The sequence below is a fragment of the Hemibagrus wyckioides genome, linkage group LG06 (genome assembly GCF_019097595.1).
Source record: "Hemibagrus wyckioides isolate EC202008001 linkage group LG06, SWU_Hwy_1.0, whole genome shotgun sequence".
NCBI classification, from domain to species: domain Eukaryota; kingdom Metazoa; phylum Chordata; class Actinopteri; order Siluriformes; family Bagridae; genus Hemibagrus; species Hemibagrus wyckioides.
The window spans coordinates 32,918,443-32,931,854 of NC_080715.1; the positions used below are offsets into that span (position 1 = coordinate 32,918,443).

At 39.1% G+C, this 13,412-nt stretch overlaps 1 protein-coding gene across 3 annotated transcripts in view; it reads left to right on the forward strand.

Moving 5' to 3' along the window:
* Window positions 1–13,412, forward strand: part of LOC131354657 (target of Nesh-SH3) — a 35,326-nt gene that overhangs the window by 6,746 nt on the left and 15,168 nt on the right. Inside the window, exons 7-18 of one of the 3 annotated variants that reach the window (XM_058392572.1) lie at window positions 77–122; window positions 213–281; window positions 3,050–3,123; window positions 3,223–3,268; window positions 3,362–3,439; window positions 4,511–4,554; window positions 4,680–4,725; window positions 4,814–4,885; window positions 5,499–5,579; window positions 7,050–9,218; window positions 9,601–9,672; window positions 10,392–10,532. In XM_058392572.1, coding sequence (XP_058248555.1) covers window positions 77–122; window positions 213–281; window positions 3,050–3,123; window positions 3,223–3,268; window positions 3,362–3,439; window positions 4,511–4,554; window positions 4,680–4,725; window positions 4,814–4,885; window positions 5,499–5,579; window positions 7,050–9,218; window positions 9,601–9,672; window positions 10,392–10,532 — 2,938 coding nt within the window. The remainder of the gene's footprint in view (window positions 1–76; window positions 123–212; window positions 282–3,049; window positions 3,124–3,222; window positions 3,269–3,361; window positions 3,440–4,510; window positions 4,555–4,679; window positions 4,726–4,813; window positions 4,886–5,498; window positions 5,580–7,049; window positions 9,219–9,600; window positions 9,673–10,391; window positions 10,533–13,412) is intronic. The other 2 variants (XM_058392573.1, XM_058392574.1) reach the window with 2 other exon arrangements.

The following is a 13,412-nucleotide window of genomic DNA, read 5'->3' on the forward strand; positions in this document are numbered from 1 at the left end:
CTCTTTCTCTTGTTTTTCCTTTTCCCTGTGTTTTCTCTTTTCTCACTTTGTAAGTCTAGACTTCTCTCTCCTACAGGAGTCCATCACTGAAAGCCCTCAAACTTTCTCCCCCTTTGTGCCTGGTAAGATGTTTTCTCCACCTATGAAGACATGAAGAGAAACCTTAATATTGATCAGAGATCTGATTTAGTGTGATACGCTTCACTCTGCAGTGATTCAGAGCAGACCAGCTTCCCTTCTCAGACACCCAGAACCTCCTCCTACACCGAGGGTAACTCAGGGTAATGAAAATTCCAATGGTTGTTTTTATTACTGATTTCTTCTACATCTGTGAAAAGACCACTTGATTTAAAAAATACATTCTCTCCTGTATTTTCTGTTTTACAAACAGAAAACACATTACGCTTAATAAATACACAAAAAGGATTTTCTTACCCACTTATGATGATCTGTGAGGTGCAATAATAAAGATATATTAAAATAGGCTTTTGTCTATACACACACGTTTTTTATCATAAAAAACATAAACCATGTCAGATCTTTTTCCAGCTTTAATGTGATACAGCAGACAAATAAATCCAAGTGAAAAACAAATAGAAAAGTTTTCATTAACTCATCACATTCCCCACAGCTCATGCTCAAATGTTCAGATTTTTATACAGCTGTCATCAGTGAAGTGATTCTGATTAACCCACTAATAAAGATCTGCTGTTTGTGTAGGAGTTTCTTGAAATCCTCTTGGTTTCATCTGACTGTTGATGTCATAATCCTTAAAAAGCTTCCAAAGCGTTTACAGTATCTCATTGCTGAAAGAGAGGTTTGAAACACAGGCCATCATCACAGTGAAAATTGGCTAGAATGAAGCTATTTCTTGTGGAAAAAAATCCAATCCTACCTATTTTTTTTTGCCAAAACCATGAATCAATTTTGCAAAATAAATCTGCTGAGATCAAGGTAGAACTTTTTTTTGGCATAATTCTAAAATATATTTGGCATGAAAACATGGCAGTGTATTTCCCAGAGAACACCATACCCATGATGAAACATGGTGGTGGCAGCACCAGGCACTGGGGCCCTACTCAAGATAGAGGGAACCATGTTAGCGTTTGAATCTATTTTAGCCCAAAACCTGCAATCTGTTCTCAAATCACAAGTGAGTCAACAAAGGAATTGTTCCAGAAAACAAAGATTGATATTTTGGAATCGTCTAATCTGAGACCAGATCTAAATCCTGTAAAAGTGGAATAGATTTTGCAAACCAAGATTAGTATTACAAGCAAAATGTGGGGAAAAAACAAGAAGATTTTCTTTCCCTGAAATGTTTCTGTTTATTTTAAAATGCCTCACTTTTCACCTGAATTTTTTTTGGCTGCTAAATCACAATAAAGGTTAAAAAAGATCTGCAGTTTGAACAGAGGTATGCCAATATTTTATATTCACTGTACAGTATATCATAATAAATGGTCCTAAGTAAGTGAGCATAAATCCTCTGCTCCCACATACCTTCACTTTCACTTCAGCCATGATGAGAACATTTTCAGTAACACTGTTGATGATGGGTAATGGCAGTACGAGTACTGTACAGCAGAATGCATGTGTAGGGTGATTATTTTTTTCGATATTAATATCTTAACATAAACCTGTTGTAAAACAGGCCACCATCTTGTATGGTGGTCCTAATGGACGTTCTTCTCTTTGGTATTTTCACACGGTCTTACTTTACGTAACAGTGACTCAACATAGCAGCTTCCACTTCTTACTTACTTTTGCTTACTAGGATGATTAAACTCTTAAATATAATTTTATACCCTATTTCCTGAAGTATGACATTTTTTTTAAACTTCATAGTATGCTCCTTAATCTTCATTTTCACTCCAGGGACAGTTCAGCTGAGGAGGTTTTGGTTCATCTTTGGTTCATCTGGACCACCCGGAAACCCCGGGGGTTGAATACTTGTGAAAACAGCAGGGATCACAGCCTCAATCTTGTTTTGATTTTTGATTGTAAACAGATGGAACAGGGAGATAAATAAACCAGGCAGAAAGTCCAAAACATAAAGTCAAAAAAAGGCAGTGGTCAAGCGATGTACAACAAACAAGAAACTTGATCATGGTTTTGACCAGGAAGCAACACGATAAAAAAAAAAACTTTGGTAATGTCCAGCAATCATGTGAACTGAACAGTTTGTACTTAATTATTTTCTAATAGTGATTGTTAGTGTGATGCTAACTGACGATAGATGTGTTTAATCAGTAGCTGGGTGACTGTGAGTATAAGAATATATGTGTTTTGTGGGGAGTGTAGATAAGGCACAGAAAGGGATAAGGCACAGGGGCATAGGGTGGTGGTGCTGGTGCTACCTTGGTACTCAAGGGCTGTGGTGAACACAGCTTGTTGCTTTCTTGGCTGCTTGGTTCCCTGCCAGGTGCTTAGGTCCCCCTCTGAGGAGCGACGTTAGGAGTGTGCTATGGACGTGAAGCCCCAAATGAAGCGGCGATAGAAAGATCCTGTAGATAGGGCCAGTTCAGAACTGCAGCAACTTTATCCTGGTACATAGCCACTCTTTCTCGGCCTATGATGTGGGGTGGAATTCTGATAAAACTCACATTTCTCCCCCTTCATTGTATAGATGGCATTCGAGGAGGGGGAGTAGATGAGAAGATAACCATTGTAGACCACAGCAAATTTGCCCAGCATGTCTTGCAGCACACCGTTTTTGAGGCACTGGAATACAGCGGTGACACTAGAGCACTCATATAGCATTATGGCATATTCATAGTGGCCTCTAGAGCTGCTAAACATGGTTTCCCATTACCATCTCTGATCTGGACCAGGTTATATGTGCTGTGGAGGTTGAGCTTTGTGTTCTACAAACAAGTGGCAGGTCTGTAGGCTGTGGTGCTGGGATTTGAAGTTCATGGCTGACGTGAAAGGATGACTGCACTGATTTAGAAAATTCAAATGAGAATTGAAATGATTGAGATTCAGCTAATTATGGCTAATTAAAAACACCTGAATACCCTAATGACACACTGTTCTCTTTTTTCAGCAAAAGATGTAGTCATTCCTGAACCATTGAAGACCGAAAACCCTCTGAGGCGTAAGGTAAATCTGTCATATGCAGTAAGTTATTTTCCACATGTCTCTTTGTTGCTTTCTCTTCTCTTTTTTCCCTTCTCCTTTCTCTTTTTCTTTGTAAGTCTAGACTTCTCTCTCCTACAGAAGCCCATCACTGAAAGGCCTCAAACTCCCCCCCCATCAGTGCCTGGTAAGATGTTTTCTCTGTTCATAAAAATATTAAGAGAAACAATTATAACATTTATTAAATATCTGATTCACTGCAACATGCTCGATTATGCAGTTCTGCATGCTGTGACTCAGAGCAGACCAGCTTCCCTCAGACACCCAAAACCTCTTCCTACAAAGAAAGTAACTCAAGGTAATGAAAATTACAAGGATGGTTTTTGTTACTGATTTCTTCAATATCTGTGAATTCTAAAAAAAAAAACAAAAAAACATTTCTTTTCTCTATTTTCACACACCTCCTTCTTTTATCTCCACCTGTCTTTTATTCACATAAATATTTTTTTCTATAGTTGAGAGTCAGTCTGCCAACAAAGCCCACAGTGGAAGTGGATTAAACCTACAATTCAGACCACGCAGTGTATTCTGTTGTGACTGGGACAATAATGGTCCACTTTTCTCATAGGTTTCCTGCTGTGTTGTGGATGAGGGCTGATAAAAGTATGTAGGTGAAAAAAAAATGTAGGTGTCAAAGTATTCCTTTTCTGTGACATCCAGTAGGTTTTTTAGGACTACCACATAATTGTATGTTTTGAATATTGTATACTCCTACAATATATGGCAGGTGTTCCTAATAAAATAGTCAATAAGAGTAACTACAAGGTAGTAAAGTACTATTAAAGTGCTCAGAGTGTGTGTAGTTAACATGAGTTGGAGTGAGCTGGTGTTCTGGCTCCCTCAGTAACTTATAAAACTCAGTCACTGCATCAAAGAAACAATAAAGTCTAATTGTGTTTCACAGGAAAAAATCAGGAGTCCATTATGTTTTATCTTTAACAGAAGTCATCCAGTTTATTATCTACAGTGTAATCTTCGGAAGATCTTCATATCCGTTATTCACATGCTGGGAATGAGGTTTAATGCCAAAGTTGTCAGTTCAGCAAGTTCATCTAATTAATCCCACTGATTGTGTTTTTAACTATTTTTAAATAATTCCAGACTCAGCAATATGTTATCAAAGTGTGTTTATTAAACAGACAGTGAGAAGTAGAGTTTATGACAAAGATAAGTTTATTAAGTTCAGTGTTCTGCAACAACATGCTAGTTTGACGCTAATCTAACCTCTTACTATTTCATGTTCCTAGAACTGAATTTGTAAAACAAACTGTTTCCATACAGAACTGCTTTATTGCTTCAGGAGTGCATCGTGACTAGGGTTAGTGACACAATATGTGCCTTTTTCTCTTTTCTCTTCTCTCTTCTGTAGACATTCATAAGCCTCGGAAACCTGAGATCTTTCTGAGGCCTGAGGTAAGTCTATCTTAAACACAGAAATCTTTCTCTTTCTTTTATTGCTTTTTGTTTCTTTTTCTTGTCTTTGTGTTTCTCTCTCCTTTCTGTTTTTCTTTGTAAGTACAGACTTCTTTTTCCTACAGAAGCCCATTACTGAAAGCCCTCAAACTTTCTCCACATCAGTGCCTGGTAGGTTTTCTCAATTTCTAAATAATAAATAAGGAAACCTTAATATTTATTAAATATCTGATTGACTGTGGTACACTTCACTCTCCAGTTGTGACTCAGAGCAGACCGACCTCTGTCCTCAGACGACCAGAACCTACTCCTACACAGAGGGTAATGCAAGGTAAGAAGAACTACAATGCCTGGTTGTATTACTAGTTTCTTAAACCTGTTAACTTTAACCTTAAATCTGTTAATTTCTCATAGACCACCTGCTTAAAAAAACATGCTCTCTTCTGATTTGAACACTTGTCTCCAGGAATGTTTTTCAGTAGTGATGGACCATTCTGCATGATGCAGTGACACCGATAGTGTTTCTGTAGCAGTGTGTGTGTGTGTGGCACTAGTACAAGTGTATCAGTCAAGCACCGATGATAGGCTTTTTAAACACCTTAATATAATTGCTGTTTAGTGACCACAGTACAAGGGTGTTATACCTACAGTTCAGATCATAAAGTGTGTGTTCCTATCTGTAGCAGCATAAATACAGTGCTTTAAAAATCCCAACAATGCTGCTGTGCCTAATGGTCCACTATTTTCATCATTATGCTCTGCAGTAGCTCTGGAAGTTCCTTTCTACCCCTGCATGGGGTAAATGAGGGCTGATTTTGGGGTGAATGAGAGCTGATTTTTGGGGTGAATGAGGGCTGATAAATTGTGCATAGCAAAAGTCACTGAGTTAAAGTAATGTTAATTTTTGAAATCTCTGATTCACTGTGATATGCTTCACTCTGCAGTTCTGCACAACGTGACTCAGAGCAGACCAGCTATCCTCCTCAGACACACAGCACCTCCTCCTATACCAAGGGTAACTCTGGGTAATGAAAATTACAATGGCTGTTTTTATTACTGATGTCTTGAACATTTGTGACTTTCTCATATAACCACCTGGTTTTTAAAACAAAAAAATCTTTTGTATGTACTGTATATACAGTTTTCAGTATGTTTTAAATTTTCACTGAATTATTCTTCACCTTTCACATAAAAACTACTTTTGTTTATAGTGATTTCTTTATCATTATTCGCAGTGGAATACCTTCCAAAACAGTCTTTTGCATGCTATAATGCTTATCGGGGTACCAGTACCTAATCTTGGTTGTGCTTGTTGAAAGAGCACTCTGCTCTATTTACCAGTTAAATGATCAGTCTACATGATCATGATCATGTAACTCTCTTTTTTGTCACTTTTATAACCACAATACTAATGAAATACTGCACAATTGATGAATATGTAGGAGGATGTATTATAGTATACACTCAGTGGCCATTAAGAGATTATTAAGTATACATACCTTGTAACTAAATTAACTGACCAGTTTGTCAGGTGTCACTGCCATATACTGTAGATGCATTGTAGTAGGGTTACAGTTACTCACTGCCAGGAACAATTCATCAGACCCTCCTTATACCCAGAAAAGAGAGCACCAATGGTGGCCAGATATCATTTGGGTAATGGACCATTCTGAGCAGTGACAGCGATGTAGTACAGTGTATGATACTGCTACAAGAGAAACAGGTGAGCAGTAATGATGGCCTTTATAAACACATTAATAAGACTGCTGAGTTAAGAGCTATACTGTCATCCAAACCCACTATGAAAGAATGATCTATACTGAATGATTGTTTTACCTGTACACCTACAGTTTTGACCACAGTGTGTATTACTAACCGTACCAGTGTAGTGCTTAAATCCCAATGCCACTGTGCCACAATTCTCAGAGTTAAGATCCCTGAGAAAATGGACAATAAGGGTAGCTACAAGGTAGGTGTACCTAATAGAATGTCCATTGTGTGTATATAATACTCCTTGGTATACATCTAAAATTCTCATGCCATGTTGGATCTTTTTCTACTTGATCTTGATCCAAGAATTTTTTCCACAGGTCATTCTCAGCTCTCACTCAGATGGAGCAGGGAGACAAAGTTCCACTTTATTATTAGAGTTGCAAAGATTAGATTAACGATAGAACAGAAACCAAAAACACAAAACTAATATATATATATAAAGTAATAGTGGTGAGCATCCAGTCCTATATCAGAATTGACTGCATCAAATGATTCCATGATTCAAGAAATGTGTCTATGCATCGCAGTGAGAAAAAAAAAGGCAACTTTAGCTTCCTTTAGAAGTGGAAATTTGTCTCCCAACTACTGACACAAAGCTGAATATTCCCAAAGGCAGTACAAGCATACTGTCTATGAAGATGCACTATCTGCAAACGCACACAAACACACACACACACACACACACACACTATAAGGCACTGTCATATCTCTTCTTTGAACAGGAGCAGGAAGCGATGGCATAGGAACTTCACATCCTTCAGAAGATTCATTGTTCTTGACCCAGACCTTTACCTCACCTCACACACCAATGAGTAGTTTAAGAAACATAACAGAAGAAACTCACCATTCTACAAAATCATCTCTTTCAATTACGACCCAAAAACCACTTCATTCAACCCAAACCCAACTGACCATAAGTAAAACTCTATTCAACACACCCAAACCAAAGACCAACAGAATCAAAATTATATCTAGCACAGTCAAAGCACAACTCAACAAAACCAAAAAGAAAAAGATCCGTCTTCCCAACAAAATTCATCCCCAACCTGAGACCAGCACAACCAAATTCACCACAACTACCCAGATCCAACAAAAAATACCCAGGTACCCTATTAGAACAGTCAAGCCCAAGACTAGGTCACCCCAACCCTATACAAGTCACCCTAAAACTAGTACAAATCAATCCCAACACAGCACAGACCTCAAAATGGCCCAAAACAAGTTTACAACACTTGAACTCATCACAACCCAATCCCAACCCCATGTAACCCAACCCCAATCTATTACAACCCAATCCCAACCCCATGCACCCCAACCCCAATCTATTACAACCCAATCCCAACCCCTTGCAAACCAACCCCAATCTATTACAACCCAATCCCAACCCCATGCAAACCAACCCCAATCTATTACAACCCAATCCCAACCCCATGCACCCCAACCCCAATCTATTACAACCCAATCCCAACCCCATGCAAACCAACCCCAATCTATTACAACCCAATCCCAACCCCATGCAAACCAACCCCAATCTATTACAACCCAATCCCAACCCCATGCACCCCAACCCCAATCTATTACAACCCAATCCCAACCCCATGCAACCCAACCCCAATCTATTACAACCCAATCCCAACCCCATGCATCCCAACCCCATGCACCCCAACCCCAATCTATTACAACCCAATCCCCACCCCATGCAACCCAACCTCAATCTATTACAACCCAATCCCAACCCCATGCAAACCAACCCCAATCTATTACAACCCAATCCCAACCCCATGCAACCCAACCCCAATCTATTACAACCCAATCCCAACCCCATGCAACCCAACCCCAATCTATTACAACCCAATCCCAACCCCATGCAACCCAACCCCAATCTATTACAACCCAATCCCAACCCCATGCAACCCAACCCCAATCTATTACAACCCAATCCCAACCGGATATAACTTATCCTAAAGCCATTACAACCCAATCTCCACCCCACACAGTCCAACCCCTATCTATTATAACCCAACCCCATAAAACTCATCCCAAGCCCACTGCAACCCAATCTCCAACACACACAGTCCAACCCCTATCTATTACAACACAATCCCAACCCCATAAATTCCAATCCAAACCCACTGATCTCCAATCTCCACCCCAAACAACTAAATCCCAAACTAACACAGTAAAAAACTACACAAGAACAGGCCAACTCCAACCCACCACAATCCATTCTCAACCCCTCCCAGCCAAACCCCAATCCATTGCAATCTCAGCCCAACCCCAATCTTTACTTGATGCAACTCAAATCCCAAATAGCGCACTGATACACTACCCAGAAGCAACTCAGGCCTCCACAACACATTCTCAACCTGACCGAATCCAACCCCATCTCAAGAAAACCCAATCCAGTACAACCGAACACTCAACAAAATCCCAAAGAAAAACAGTGCCACCCAAACTGACCACAACCCAGTCCAAACCAAGAAAAAAACAACAGAAGCCCAGACCACAACAATCCCGCACAACACAAACCCAACTGACCACAACCCTATCCAGTACAGCTAAATCAGGTCTAAACTTCGGGTCTCAACAACCTGTCACCAATCAGCAACACAGTTACATCATCAACCCAAAGTTTACTCCTAAACCCAATATTTACCAGCAGTTCAGCACCACATTAAGCACTACTGAATTCCAACAACCTGACCATCACCCAACAAGTGCTACAATAAAACTTTCTAACACCAACACATGGCAAAATGGTAAAACTGAGCCTACCCTCAGGGTTAAGCCAAAGCAACCTTTTGAAACACCTTCAGAAAAATCTAACACACAAAACTTGCCTCGGGGTCAAAAGAAGCCGGTCAACAAGAAGGTCCCAGTCAGCAACATGGGTAAATTCTCCTGTTACTTATCACTTATGTTAATGTATTTTTTTAAAGCATTGATTGTAAATGTACAAACATAGTGCTTATTATCCATTATGTATTACTTCTGAGACTAAAGTGGTACACTGAAATACATTTTGTAGAGACTTCCCTTGGCCAGTCAGAAAGCACAAGTTTCTAGATGACTAAATTTTACCAAAACGTTTTATCAAGAATTCCCCTGAAAGTCCCAATAAATTCAAGCCAAAAACTTTTATAGACCTATAATCCACAGACAGGAATATAACCCAGAGTCTGTATTAAGACACACAAGTCTGAGAATATTAGAGTTTTTCGAACTGCAATATAATCCTCATCCCTTATGAGACGGCTTCTTCATGTCACACAGCTCCGAGCCAATCACTGGATGGACATCAAACAAAGCCTGTTCTTGTCAGTGGGGCAACGAATAGGAACCAGGGTAATGATATCAATGTGTGTTGAGGCTCCAGCATTATTGGTCCTAACCATTGTCTTTCACATGTCATGCAACTGTGACTTTACATCGCATAACAACACCTAAATTGAGCTAAAATGAGACGGCTGCCAAGCATCACTTATGTCATCAACTGCATTATTTAAGCATTATTTTATTATTTTCCTCAAAAGCCACCATGCCTACAATGCAAACACTTCACTTGTGCTATAACTACTGTAATACACCCACTCAATGTTCTTTAAATGTTCTCATTGCCACCCAATCACCAAACTCTGCACTGTGCTGTCACCTGTCACATCATGCTAATGTAAAGGAATATTTCAGCCAAAAATATGAATGAAATTAACAAGCAGGAAAAGACAGGCACCAGTTAGCATGTTCTTGTTAACTGGTACCTGCAGCTTTAATTCATCATTAGCAACATTTAAAAAAACTTTTTTAACAGCACCAACTCTCCAGGAATTCTCACATCTAATCTGCCCTCACCACTGTCCTCATTCAGGACTGCACTGTCTGCCTCAATGCTTTCACTGTCTGTCTCCACAGGACTCTCAGACACCTCCTCACTTTCTTACTTACAGAGTAAAAGCAGCTTGTTGTCTGTCTCCACTTCGCCAGCACCGTCCTCTTCCTCATCCAAACTAGAACAACTGCCATTTCTCATCAGCATGAAATTGCTAAAAATGTTTATGTCTATCTAGGCCAAGACATGTCTTCACCTGTGGCTTCTGTGGCAAGCACCTCAGCACCTACAGTAACGCAACGTGTCTCTCCAATCTCTGTTCTTAATCCAATACGGTTGGCGCCTACCTACTCAAACACCTCTGTCAAGAATCCACAGGGTAACAAGGCATCACAGTTTTCTAAAGATAAGCCATAAGCCTGTATACTGTATGTTATGTTGTTCATTCATCTGTAAGCAGAGTTTTTCCAACATCAGGCAAGTAACAGTGCGGTCATACTGAATATCAGCCTGGCTGTGATACATCTATAGGCACAAATTCACAGGGCATAGGTAAATATAGCCGTGATGATATTCAGTATAACTGCACAACCGTGAGTACAGTATTATTTTCATAAATTTCAGAAATTAATGAAAGAAGTGACAGAATCTGGCCAAATGTTCTGTTTATTTATATTCTGCTAACAAAATAGATCCAGAAGAAACCACATTCACTTCATTGCATGTCAGCTAGCTGGTTAGCAAGCTTACATTATTTTGCACATTTTCATTAAAGGTATTTCTGGTAAAATGAACATCCCATCTTCCTTTTCACCTTCAACTGATGGGCTTGTAGATTTTATGTCAGAAGTTATATTTCTGAAAATATCATTTGCCATGTCCACTGATGAGGTCAGTGATATCACTAGAGTGACCATTCTGTAATACATTCCAGTGCAGTTTTAAATTTAAACTCTCTTGGAATGCAGCTTGGCCAATCAAATTAATGGACTGGAGCAACATGTATAATTTTTCATCATTATATATGAAAGCTAACAGGTTTTAGCAATGTGATAAGATGCTGGCAATTTTAATTCATAAGATACTGTCTTTGAATCTTGAAAGTAACAGTCAGGACTTGGCTATTTTTATAATGAAATCGTAGTTGATGTTGCAGGTGGAGAGCCAGACCTTCTGATTAGGTTGGAATTGGGGGTAGGATCTACACTAGGGTCTACACTGTTGATATGCAGGGAACTTTTCCATGTTTGTTCAGTTCTCTATAACCACAGAATGTGGGAGGATTGGTATCCTAGTACACAGTCCATTAGCGGAACCCATAAGTGAATTTTTGCCCATGGTAATGATATCAGCTCCATTCATGTTGATTACTAGCCCAAGAAGACTTAAGGCATATCCCAGTATCTTATTTAAGTCTATCAGCTTGACCTTTAGATTAAGGATTATACCCAGAAAAGAGAATGACATTAATTCTGAGCTGTCCGAATGTTTTCCAGAACTGTGGAGTAAACCGTTATACCCTTTTTAATGTTCCCCATAGTGATGAGTGTCTTATCTAGGCTTATCTAAGCTCCAGTAAATCTTTCAATGATTAACATAACTGTGGTGTATCCTTGTGAGTCTGGCACATCTGTGTTGAAGTCTGTGGTGATCATTGAGGTTTTAGTACCGGCAGGGGTTCCGGGAAACCACATGGTGGCTGGTTTGGGGTTTTAGATTGAGCACAGACTTGACAAGATTGTACAGGGAGCATGACATCATTATTAAGTGAAGACCACCAGAATCTATCCAATAGGCTGTTGGATACTGGGGTGTCCAGAACTGAGAGAAGCATGTACCCACCAGATAAACTTGACCTTTCATGGTTTGTTTTGGTTAATACCTTGTCTAGAGGCTTTTGTGAGGCTGTTGGGCTTTTTCATCCATAATTTCTCATCTACACTTAAAGTAGGTGAAAAACAAGGCCCCCTGTCTTGGCAAGAACTGAGTCTTTCTCCTAGCTGATTTAACATATTCTCTATTTCTGTAGTCTGTGAGGTTTAAGAAAGAACACTCTGCAACTTCCAACCAATGACTCCATTCCTCAAGGGCTGCTTTCATGCTCACTAATAATCTCATTCAACAGTACTCAGCTTCTGAGAGATGAATGCACAGGGTCGTCATAGTGGCCTTGTGACAAAATGGTTTCGGCCATAAATATAATACTTCTACACTTTTCTCATCCATCTTTACACATATATGTGTCCAGAATGTACTCGAGGGTTTAAATTGTGGGTTGGCGAAACACATTTTTTGAGATTTGGCAGAGCTTCCGGTGGACTTGTTTCACATGATCATGTTCTGAGAAATGGATAGGAATATCCTCACCATGACAAATCTGTTTACCATTTCACGGAGTACCTCACTTATAAATGCTAAAAAGAATGATGTATGGGTGTTAACCAGACCCTAAGGCATTACCATATATTCATAGTGGCCCAAGTCAGTGAGAAATGTTGTCTTCTGCTCATTGCAGATTATAAGTTCTGTGTAAATCACCTTTAGTAAACAATGTTGCTCCACATACCTGTTCCATGACTTATGCAACAAGTGGATGGGGGTATTGAGTGGACTGGGGTATTGGTATAATTATGACTGCACTGGGGCATCTTTAATCTGTGCAGGGTCTCTATGTTCCTCTATTTTTTTATACCTAAAGCCTGCAACATCAGGGAAGGTGAATGGATGAATAAAGCCCAGCTTTAGAGTCTAATGAATTTACTCTTCTGTGGCTCTTCATAAGCAAAGGAAGCATTTTTTAGACATATTTAGACAGACTGACTGTTTTTACAGCTTTGTTTGTTAAACTGAATCTTTACCCAAGGTGATATTTCCTGGCAGGAAGTCAAAACCAAAAATGAAACAAAAACCTTTCCACATCATATTCGCCACAGGCTTGCTCATTAGGGATAAACTAAGTTTAATAATTTAATTTAATAATTTATTCTTATTTCTAGGTATTTAGTTGTTTTTTTTAATATATTTTTTATTTTCATTTTTCCCCTCCCCTTTCTCCGTTTTTCTTCTTTTGTAAAGCTGCTTTGAGACAATGTTCATTGTAAAAGGCACTATACAAAATAAATAAATAAATTGAGATGAATTGAATTGAATATTAATGTTTTTGTAAATAAAGATGTCAATTTGTGTTTGGTCAAAACCTGCTGTTTTCAACATGATATGTATTGATTTTTATCAGCTTTAGATTGTAATATACTTAGTT